Source organism: Coregonus clupeaformis, unplaced genomic scaffold, assembly GCF_020615455.1.
Source record: "Coregonus clupeaformis isolate EN_2021a unplaced genomic scaffold, ASM2061545v1 scaf0838, whole genome shotgun sequence".
Taxonomy (NCBI): Eukaryota; Metazoa; Chordata; class Actinopteri; order Salmoniformes; family Salmonidae; genus Coregonus; species Coregonus clupeaformis.
The window spans coordinates 125,352-137,435 of NW_025534293.1; the positions used below are offsets into that span (position 1 = coordinate 125,352).

The window sequence follows — 12,084 nt, forward strand, 5'->3', positions numbered from 1 at the left end:
CTTGGTGAGAAGGTGACAACAGTTGGTGCAATTATTCGCAAATGAGGAATCAGCCCAGAACTACACGGGAGGGTCTTGTCAATGATCTCAAGGCAGCTGGGGCCATAGTCACCAAGAAAACAATTGGTAACACACTACGCCGTGAAGGACTGAAATCCTGCAGTGCCCGCAAAGTCCCCCTGCTCAAGAAAGCACATATACATGCCCGTCTGAAGTTTGCCAATGAACATCTGAATGATTCAGAGGAGAACTGGGAGAAAGTGTTGTGGTCAGATGAGACCAAAATCGAGCTCTTTGGCATCAACTCAACTCGCCGTATTTGGAGGATGAGGAATGCTGCCTATGACCCCAAGAACACCATCCCCACCGTCAAACATGGAGGTGGAAACATTATGCTTTGGGGGTGTTTTTCTGCTAAGGGGACAGGACAACTTCACCGCATCAAAGGGACGATGGACGGGGCCATGTACCGTCAAATCTTGGGTGAGAACCTCCTTCCCTCAGCCAGGGCATTGAAAATGGGTCGTGGATGGGTATTCCAGCATGACAATGACCCAAAACACACGGCCAAGGCAACAAAGGACTGGCTCAAGAAGAAGCACATTAAGGTCCTTGAGTGGCCTAGCCAGTCTCCAGACCTTAATCCCATAGAAAATCTGTGGAGGGAGCTGAAGGTTTGAGTTGCCAAACGTCAACCTCAAAACCTTAATGACTTGGAGAAGATCTGCAAAGAGGAGTGGGACAAAATCCCTCCTGAGATGTGTGCAAACCTGGTGGCCAACTACAAGAAACGTCTGACCTCTGTGATTGCCAACAAGGGTTTTGCCACCAAGTACTAAGTCATGATTTGCAGAGGGGTCAAATACATATTTCCCTCATTAAAATGCAAATCAATTTATAACATTTTTGACATGCGTTTTTCTGGATTTTGTTGTTGTTATTCTGTCTCTCACTGTTCAAATAAACCTACCATTAAAATGATAGACTGATTATGTCTTTGTCAGTGGGCAAACGTACAAAATCAGCAGGGGATCAAATACCTTTTTCCCTCACTGTATCAATGATGATAGTAAATGTCCCAATGTGTCAATGATGATAGTAAATGTCCCAATGTATCAATCCAAGATGGCGTAGCAGTGCGGTCGTGTTTTTTTCTGTGTCCTTTTGTAAATAGCCTGTTTTTTGTTTTTTTGTCTACTTTGTATATATATCTCAATTTTTACTTTTCATTCTTTAACTAAATATACTTTCCTGCAACCCGCCTCACCCAACATGGAAAGGATTCTATTATTTCTTTATAACTTTTATCAAGAACCTTAAGCTGAAACTAGTCTAGCTGCAACCGAATGGCTGTGGTAGCCAGCTAGCTAGCTACTTGCTATTAGCCACCGTTAGCGTCTTCACCATTGTCCGTGGCCTGCACTACCCACCAGCCAGCTCTAGCTCTAGCCTGGACAATTTGTCGGCCAGTCACAGCGTGCTATCGACCCAGAGCATACCGGAATCACTGGACCCTAGCACCGGATCATCGCAACCAGCTAGCTGCAACCAAATGGCTGTTGTTGTTGGCTAATTACCATTACCCCTTAGCAAGCACCAGTTAGCCTTGAGCTAGCCTCGAGCCAGGCCCATCTCCCGGCTATCTACCTCTCTGTCAACCGGACGGGACCTCCTAGTGTTGACACGGAGCCGCGCCGATCCAACACGACTGGTTTGCCGACGAAATCGTCTGATGTGGTTTCAACAGGCTTCCCCTTACGACGTCGACCACGAAGATCCATCTGCTAGCCCCGGTCCACTAGCACACGCAAGCCGGGCCTCTTGCTCGCCAGTGCTGTAGCAGCCCCCGAACTACCTCCGAACTCTCCTATTGCTGTTCACCGGACCTTATGATAACTCAGCTATACAGCTGATGCCTGCTGGACTGTTCCTTTATACGGTACCGCATCCTGTTTATGTTTAGCCTCAGCTCAAACTTTGTTGCCATTACCAGCTGTTGTCTTAGCTCTCTCGAATAACACCTGTGATTGCTTTATGCCTCTCTCCCATGTCAATATGCCTTGCTTATTGCTGTTTCGGTTATTTCTTATTGTACTATTTCACTGTAGAGCCCCCAGCCCAGCTCAACCTGCCTTAGACAGCACCTTTGTCCCACCCCACATACACGCGGAGACCGACTCAATCGGTGCCTCCAGTGATGCTATCTCTTTCATCGTTACCCAACGCTTAGGTTTACCTCCACTGTACTCATATCCTTCCATATCCTTGTCTGTACATAATGCCCTGAATCTATTCTACAACACCCGGAAATCTGCCCTTTTTATTCTCTGTACCCAACGCACTAGAAGACCAGTTCTTAAAGCCTTTAGCCGTATCCTTATTCTATTCCTCCTCTGTTCCTTTGGTGATGTAGAGGTTAACCCAGGCCCTGTAGCCCCCAGTATCACTCCTACTCCCCAGGCGCTATCATTTGTTGACTTCTGTAACCGTAAAAGCCTTGGTTTCTTGCACATTAACATCCGAAGCCTCCTCCCTAAGTTTGAGTTATTCACTGCGTTAGCATACTCCGCCAACCCTGATGTTCTAGCAGTGTCTGAATCCTGGCTTAGGAAGGCCACCAAAAATTCAGACATTTCCATCCCCAACTACAACATTTTCCGTCTCGATAGAACTGCCAAAGTGGGTGGGGTTGCAATCTACTGTAGAGATAGCCTGCAGAGCTCTATCATACTATCCAGGTCTGTGCCCAAACAGTTTGAGCTTCTACTTCTAAAAATCCACCTTTCCAGAAATAAGTCCCTCACTGTTGCCGCTTGCTACAGACCTCCCTCAGCCCCCAGCTGTGCCCTGGACACCATATGTGAACTGATCGCCCCCCATCTATCCTCAGAGTTCGTACTGCTTGGTGACCTAAACTGGGATATGCTTAACACCCCAGCCAACCTACAATCTTAACTAGATGCCCTCAATCACACACAAATTATCAACAAACCTACCAGGTACAACCCAAAATCTGTAAACATGGGCACCCTCATAGATATCATCCTGACAAATTTACCCTCTAAATATACCTCCGTTATCTTCAACCAGGATCTCAGCGATCACTGCCTTATTGCCTGCGTCCGTAATGGGTCCACGGTCAAACGACCACCCCTCATCACTGTCAAACGCTCCCTAAAACACTTTAGCGAGCAGGTCTTTCTAATTGACCTGGCCCGGGTATCCTGGATGGATATTGACCTCTTTCCGTCAGTAGAGGATGCCTGGTTGTTCTTTAAAAGTGCTTTCCTCTCAATCTTAAATAAGCATGCCCCATTCAAAAAATGCAGAACTAAGAACAGATATAGCCCCTGGTTCTCCTCAGACTTGACTGCCCTTGACCAGCACAAAAACATCCTGTGGCGTACTGCATTAGCATCGAACAGCCCCCGCGATATGCAACTTTTCAGGGAAGTCAGGAACCAATATACACAATCAGTTAGGAAAGCAAAGGCTAGCTTTTTCAAACAGAAATGTGCATCCTGTAGCACAAACTCCAAAAAGTTTTGGGACACTGTAAAGTCCATGGAGAATAAGAGCACCTCCTCCCAGCTGCCCACTGCACTAAGGCTAGGAAACACTGTCACCACAGATAAATCTACGATAATCGAGAATTTCAACAAGCATTTTGCTACGGCTGGCCATGCTTTCCACCTGGCTACCACTACCCCGGCCACCAGCTCTGCACCCTCCGCTGCAACTTGCCCATGCCCCCCCCGCTTCTCCTTTACACAAATTCAGACACCTGCTGTTCTGAAAGAGCTGAAAAATCTGGACCCCTACAAATCAGCTGGGCTAGACAATCTGGACCCTTTCTTTCTAAAATTAGCCGCCGAAATTGTTGCAACCCCTATTACTAGCCTGTTCAACCTCTCTTTCGTAACGTCTGAGATCCCCAGAGATTAGAAAGCTGCCGCGGTCATCCCCCTCTTCAAAGGGGGTGACACTCTAGATCCAAACGGTTACAGACCTATATCCATCCTGCCCTGCCTTTCAAAAGTTTTTGAAAGCCAAGTTAACAAACAGATCACCGACCATTTCGAATCCCACGTACCTTCTCCGCTATACAATCCGGTTTCCAAGCTGGTCATGAGTGCACCTCAGCCACGCTCAAGGTCCTAAACAATATTATAACCGCGATCGATAAAAGACAGTACTGCGCAGCCGTCTTCATCGACCTGGCCAAGGCTTTCGACTCTGTCAACCACCGCATTCTTATTGGCAGACTAAATAGCCTTGGTTTCTCAAATGACTGCCTCTCCTGGTTCACCAACTACTTCTCAGATAGAGTTCAATGTGTCAAATCGGAGGGCCTGTTGTCTGGACCTCTGGCAGTCTCTATGGGGGTGCCACAGGGTTCAAATCTCGGGCCGACTCTATTCTCTGTGTATATCAATGATGTTGCTCTTGCTGCTGGTGACGCTCGGATCCACCTCTATGCGGACGACACCATTTTGTATACATCTGGCCCTTCATTGGACACTGTGTTAACAAACCTCCAAACAAGCTTCAATGCCATACAACACTCCTTCAGTAGCCTCCAACTGCTCTTAAACACTAGTAAAACTAAATGCATGCTCTTGCGCTGCTTGCACCCGCCCACCCGACTAGAATCACTACTCTCGGCGGGTCTGACCTAGACTATGTGGACAACTACAAATACCTAGGTGTCTGGTTAGACTGTAAACTCTCCTTCCAGACTCACATTAAGCATCTCCAATCAAAAGTTAGATCTATAATCGGCTTCCTATTTCGCAACAAAGCCGCCTTCACTCATGCTGCCAAACATGCCCTCGTAAATCTGACTATCCTCCCGATCCTTGACTTCGGCGATGTCATTTACAAAATAGCCTCCAACGCTCTACTCAGCAAATTGGATGTAGTCTATCACAGTGCCATCCATTTTGTCACCAAAGCTCCATATACTACCCACCATTGTGACCTGTACGCTCTTGTTGGCTGGCCCTCACTACATATTGGTCGCCAAATCCACTGGCTCCAGGTCATCTATAAATCACTGCTAGGCAAATCCCTGTCTTATCTTAGCTCACTGGTCACCATAGCAACACCCACCTATAGTCTGCGCTCCAGCAGGTATATCTTACTGGTCATCCCCAAAGCCAACACCTCCTTTGGCCGCCATTCCTTCCAGTTCTCTGCTGCCAATGACTGGAACGAACTGCAAAAATCTCTGAAGCTGGAGACTCTTATCTCCCTCATTAACTTTAGGCGTCAGTTGTCAGAGCAGCTTACCGATCACTGCACCTGTACACAGCCCATCTGAAATTAGCCCACCCAACTACCTTATCCCCATATTGTTATTTATTTTGCTCATTTGCACCCCAGTATCTCTATTTGCACATAATATTTTGCACATCTATCATTCCAGTGTTAATACGAAATTGTAACTATTTTGCACTATGGCCTATTTATTGCCTTACCTCCATAATTTACTACATTCGCACACACTGTATATATATTTTCTGTTGTATTTTTGACTTTATGTTTTGTTTTACCCCATATGTAACTCTGTGTTGCTGTTTTTATCGCACTGCTTTGCTTTATCTTGGCCAGGTCGCAGTTGTAAATGAGAACTTGTTCTCAACTGGCTTCTTACCTGGTTAAATAAAGGTGAAATAAAAAATAAAATAAAAAAAATTATAGTAAAGTCCCAATGTATCAATGATGATAGTAAATGCTAATGCTGAGAGGATGGTGGCATCAGTGAGAAAACACAGGTCCTGACAGGTCCCCCCCCAAAATATGTTATTTCTCAAGAACAGAAAATAACTGTTTAACTTTCCCTCCCTCCCTCCCTCCCTCCTCCCTCCCTCCCTCCCTCCCCCTCTCCTCCCTCTCCCTCTCCCTCTCCCTCTCCCTCTCCCTCTCCCTCTCCCTCTCCCTCTCCTCCTCCTCTCTCCCTCTCCCTCCTCCCTCCCTCCCTCCCTCCCTCCCTCCCTCCCCTCCCTCCTCTCCTCTCCTCTCCTCTCCTCTCCTCTCCCTCTCCTCTCCCTCCCTCCCTCCCTCCCTCCTCCCTCCCTCCCTCCCTCCCTCCTCCCTCCCTCCCTCCCTCCCTCCCCTCCCCCCTCCCTCCCTCTCCTCCCCCCTCCTCCCTCCCTCCTCCCCTCCTCTCCTCTCCCCTCCTCCCTCCCTCCCTCCCCCCTCCCTCCTCCCTCCCTCCCTCCCTCTCCCTCCCCCCTCCCTCCCTCCCTCCCCTCCTCTCCTCTCCCTCCTCCCTCCCCCCCCCTCCCTCCCTCCCTCCCTCTCCTCTCCTCTCCTCCTCCCTCCTCCCCTCCCTCCCTCCTCCCCCCTCCCCCCCCTCCCTCTCCCTCTCCCTCTCCCTCTCCCTCTCCTCTCCCTCCTCCCTCCCCCCCCCCCTCCTCCCTCCCTCCCTCCTCCCTCCCTCCCTCCCTCCTCCTCTCCTCTCCTCTCCTCTCCTCTCCTCTCCCTTCTCCTCTCCTCTCCCTCCTCCCTCCCTCCCTCCCTCCCTCCTCCCTCCCTCCCTCTCCCCCTCCCTCCCTCCCTCCCTCTCCTCCCCCCTCCCTCCCTCCCTCCCCTCCTCTCCTCTCCCTCCTCCCTCCTCCCCCCCTCCCCCCCTCCCTCCCTCCCTCCCTCTCCTCCCCCCCTCTCCCTCCTCCCTCCCCCCCCCCCTCCCTCCCCCCCCCCCTCCCTCCCCCCCTCCCCTCCCTCTCCCTCTCCCTCTCCCTCTCCCTCTCCCTCTCCCTCCCTCCCTCTCCCTCCCTCCCTCCTCCCTCCCTCCCTCCCTCCCTCCCTCCTCCTCTCCCTCTCCTCTCTCCCTCTCCTCTCCTCTCCTCTCCTCTCCTCTCCTCTCCTCTCCCCTCCCTCCCTCCCTCCCTCCCTCCCTCCCTCCTCCCTCCTCCTCCCTCCCTCCTCCTCCCCCCTCCCTCCCTCCCTCCCTCTCCTCCCCCTCCCTCCCTCCCTCCCTCTCCTCTCCTCTCCCTCCTCCCTCCTCCCTCTCCCCCTCCCCCTCCCTCCCTCCTCCCTCTCCTCCCCCTCCCTCCCTCCCTCCCTCCTCCCTCCCTCTCCTCCCCCTCCTCCCTCCCTCCCTCTCCTCTCCTCTCCCTCCCCCTCCCTCCCTCCTCCCTCCCTCCCCTCCCTCTCCCTCTCTCCCTCCCTCCTCCCTCCTCCCCCTCCCTCCCTCCCTCCCTCCCTCCCTCCCTCCTCCCTCCTCCCTCCTCTCCTCCCTCCTCCCCTCCTCCCCCCCCTCCCTCCCTCCTCCCTCCCTCCCTCCCTCCCTCCCTCCCTCCCTCCTCCCCCCTCCCTCCCTCCCTCCCTCTCCTCCCCCCTCCCTCCTCCCTCCCTCTCCTCTCCCTCCCTCCCTCTCCTCCCTCCTCCCTCTCCCCCCTCCCTCCCTCCCTCCCTCTCCTCCCCCCCTCCCTCCCTCCCTCCCTCCTCCCTCCCTCCCTCCCTCCCTCTCCTCTCCTCTCCCCTCCCTCCTCCCTCCCCCTCCCTCCTCCTCCCTCCCTCCTCTCCCTCCTCCCTCCTCCCCCCTCCCTCCCTCCCTCTCCTCTCCTCTCCCTCCTCCCTCCCTCCTCTCCCTCCCTCCTCCCTCCCTCCCTCCCTCCCTCCCTCCCTCCCTCCCTCCCTCCCTCCTCCCTCCTCCCTCCCTCCCTCCCTCCCTCCCTCCCTCCCTCCCTCTCCTCTCCTAGGTGCGTGACTACTCTGGTACCTACTCAGTGAAGCTGATTCCCTGTAGTACATCCCAGAACATGGAGTACACCATCCCCCCTGTCTGTAACCCCAGAGAGCATGTCACGTTCCATCTGGACATACGCTTCCAACAGGTAAGATATTGATTGTGAATCACAATATTGTGATCATATATAACAGTATATTTAACCCTCCCTCTCTACCTCCCCCCTCCCTCCACTCTCCCTCCCTCCCCCCTTTCCCTTTCCCTCTCCCCTCCTCCCTCTCCCTCTCCCTCTCCCTCTCTACCCCTCCCTCTCTCCCTCCCTCCCTCCACCCCCCTCTCTCCCTCTCCCCTCCCTCCCCCATCTCTCCTCCCTCTCCTCTCTACCCCCTCTCTCCCCCCTCGCTCCTTTCTCCCTCTCCCTCCCTCCCCCATCTCTCCTGCCTCTCCCTCTCTCCCTCCCTCCCTCCACCCACCCCCCTCTCCCTCTCCCTCCCTCCCCCATCTCTCCTGCCTCTCCCTCTCTCCCTCCCTCCACCCCCCTCTCTCCCTCTCCCTCCCTCCCCATCTCTCCTCCCTCTCCCTCTCTACCCCTCCCTCTCTCCCCCCTCGCTCCTTTCTCCCTCTCCCTCCCTCCCCCATCTCTCCTGCCTCTCCCTCTCTCCCTCCCTCCCTCCACCCCCTCTCCCTCTCCCTCCCTCCCCCATCTCTCCTGCCTCTCCCTCCCTCCCTCCCTCCCTCCACCCCCTCTCTCCCCCTCCCCCGCTCCTCTCTCCAGGTCAGTGACCCAGTAGCAGTAGAGTTCAGTCTCAACACCCAGATATTCCTGCTGTCCGAGAGGAACCTGTGGCTGTCTGATGGATCCATGGGCTTCGGACAGAAGAGCGACGTGGCCTTCTCAGAGGGTAGGTTACAGCAGACAGCATCCCCTATAGGCAAGGAGGGAGATTACACACAAACTGATCTACCAACAGATAATTAACAGAGGGCAGCTTTAGGCAAACACACACACACACACACACACACACACACACACACACACACACACACACACACACACACACACACACACACACACACACACACGCCTTTTACAGTGGGGAGATTACAGAAGACAGCAGCACCTATAGACAGGAAGGGAGATGACACCTACCAACTAATTCACACCTGATGCGTCAGGAAAATCAAATGAGCCTCGTCAGTGGCTAAAGAATAGCAGTTCTCTTTCTCTCCATGTGGGGGCAGTGGAGTCATTGGGATCAGGGCTCGCTATCTAAAATAATGTTCTTGCTCGCCCAAACGCTACAGGCCTAGGACCAATTACTGCATTCAAGGAGCCCTTCCCTTTATCTAGCGCCGGCCAAGAGCAAGGAGACGGAGTGGACATCGAAAGTCTTGGTGGGGTAAAGGCTATGCCTATTCCAACTATCGACACATCAAGAACACAGAGACTTCCCAGTATGGAGCTGCCAGACGTGACCTCCCCCCTCCCCAGCAGTAACCACCAGCGGGTGGCACTCCCGAGTGGCGCAGTGTACAAAAATCATACACATCAACAACCATTGTATTGTATAGCTTAATAACACAATATAGATATTGGTCTCCACTAGAATACGACATACACATGTTTTATATAGCTTAATAACACAAGATACACTGAACAAAAATATAAACGCAACATGCAAAAATGTGAAAGATTCTACTGAGTTACAGTTCATATAAGGAAATCAGTCAATTGAATTAAATTCATTAGGCCCTAATCTATGGATTTCACATGACTGGGGAATAGAGATGTACATCTGTTGGACACAGATACCTTAAAAAGAAAAAGGTATGGCCGTGGATCAGAAAACCAGTCAGTATCTGGTGTGACCACCATTTGCCACATGCAGCGCGACACTTCTCCTTCACATAGAGTTGATCAGGCTGTTGATTGTGGCCTGTGGAATGTTGTCCCACTCCTCTTCAATGGCTGCGTGAAGTTGCTGGATATTGGCGGGCACTGGAACACGCTGTCGTATGCGTTGATCCAGAGCATCCCAAACATGCTCAATGGGTGACATGTCTGGTAAGTATGCAGGCCATGGAAGAACTGGGACATTTTCAGCTTCCAGGAATTGTGTACAGATCCTTGCGACATGGGGCTGTGCATTATCATACTGAGAAACCGTCACATGGAAGCTCATTATTTAAGATACTCTTTGAAGAAGTAGGGTTTCAGGTGCTTTCGGAAGATGGGCAGGGACTCTGCTGTCCTAGCTTCAGGGGGAAGCTGGTACCACCACTGGGGTGACAGGACAGAGAAGAGCTTGGAATGGGCTGAGCGGGAGCTGCCCTCCCGTAGCGGTCAGGGTGGGAGGGCCAAGAGACCAGAGGTGGTAGAACGGGGTGCTCGGGTTGGGGTGTAGGGTTTGAGCAAAGCCTGAAGGTAGGGAGGGGTAGTTCCTCTTGCTGCTCTGTAGGTAAGCACCATGGTCTTGTAGTGGATGTGAGCTTCGACTGGAAGCCAGTGGAGTGTGCGGAGGAGCGGGGTGACATGTGAGAACTTGGGAAGGTTGAAAACCAGGCGGGCTGCAGCGTTCTGGATAAGTTGCAGGGGTTTGATGGCACAAGTGGGGAGCCCAGCAATTTCTTTTCTGAGGTCTTGGCTAATTTCTTTTGATTTTCCCATGATGTCAAGCAAACAGGCACTGAGTTTGAAGGTAGGCCTTGAAATACATCCACAGGTACACCTCCAATTGACTCAAATTATGTCAATTAGCCTATCAGATGCTGCTAAAGCCATGACATCATTTTCTGGAATTTTCCAAGCTGTTTAAAGGCACAGTCAACTTAGTGTATGTAAACTTTTGACCCACTGGAATTGTGATACAGTGAATTATAAGTGAAATAATCTGTCTGTAAACAATTGTTGGAAAAATTACTTGTGTCATGCACAAAGTAGATGTCCTAACCAACTTGCCAAAACTATAGTTTGTTAACAAGAAATGTGTGTAGTTGTTTTAAAAACGAGTTTTAATGACTCGTAAACTTCCGACTTCAACTGTAGGTATTCAGTTATGAATCATGTAAGTAATAAATAATCAAACAGTACAGATATCAATTGCCAAAGTCAACTCAATCATCTTTTATCCTGAAGAGAACCTCTCCTTTCCAGTTTGAAGGATATTTTATTTTCTTGGCTGGCGCATTTTCCTCCACCTCGGTTGTGCCGCTACAAGCTGGAAATAAAAAAAGAAACACACACACAAAATCTTTGATTTCTAGTATATGACAGATGTGCTTATAGGTCATAAAAAAAACAGAATGACGTTTAGACACACACAGAGTGAGAGAGAACAGTGGGAGGATGCTGCAGCGGACTGACCGGTTGATCTAGCTAACAGCTAGCTGCTAGCTTGGCCAGTTTATCTAAGTGGCAACCTAATGTGATCAGTAGCAGTGCGTGGGTAAAATCACCGGGGAAGCCATATTACAACCTATGTGTTGTGATAGTTGCGTTGTTTTGCTCTATGACCTGTCCACCCCCAGTGGACCTGCAGTCTTAAGTTATTGTATAGCCTACAGACACCGCTTCCAGCTGCCCCCTGGCGTCGATTCTAAATATGAAATACCCATTCAAAATCCTCCTGTTGCAGGATTATTTTCCTCCTGTGACGAAATGGATCATATTAAGAGCCAACATCTGTATCTGCTGTGAACCACCTAAAGCTTTTTACATATTTCTATATAAATAATGATGCTAATGTGTATCTATAATGATGCTAATGTGTATCTATAATGATGCTAATGTGTATCTATAATGATGCTAATGTGTATCTATAATGATGCTAATGTGTATCTATAATGATGCTAATGTGTATCTATAATGATGCTAATGTGTATCTATAATGATGCTAATGTGTATCTATAATGATGCTAATGTGTATCTATAATGATGCTAATGTGTATCTATAATGATGCTAATGTGTATCTATAATGATGCTAATGTGTATCTATAATGATGCTAATGTGTATCTGGATAGCTGGTGTTATAAAACGGGTTGTTTGGATCCTGAACGCTGATTGTTTGATTGTCGGGAATTATTCAACACATGCCTGTTAACGGTTCCATTTGATTTATCGATGTGCATCCAGCGTCCCACACTTTCCCGCTGTCCCACAACCCAGTTCCATTTGATTTATCGATGCGCATCCACCGTCCCACGGGCAATTTATAAACTTCATCTCCCCTGGAAAAGTGTGTGTCTAGACAATATTTCCCCATGAGACTAGCCTAGCATTTGGCTTGCAACAGAGATGGGGTTTGTCTAAATCCCACCTGCCCTCGAACCCAGGAAATCTAGCAAATCACACCCTCCTAAGGGATGTTTCCCCGGCTCTCCGCTCCG

The 12,084-nt window shown here is 50.6% G+C and overlaps 1 protein-coding gene across 1 annotated transcript in view; it reads left to right on the plus strand.

The window, feature by feature from the left end:
- Window positions 1-12,084, plus strand: part of LOC121556629 (FRAS1-related extracellular matrix protein 2-like) — a gene marked incomplete at its 5' end in the record, with an annotated part of 146,481 nt that overhangs the window by 116,541 nt on the left and 17,856 nt on the right. The window contains 2 exons of the mRNA XM_045216882.1: window positions 7,710-7,844; window positions 8,472-8,598. Of these exons, the coding sequence (XP_045072817.1) occupies window positions 7,710-7,844; window positions 8,472-8,598 (262 nt within the window). The remainder of the gene's footprint in view (window positions 1-7,709; window positions 7,845-8,471; window positions 8,599-12,084) is intronic.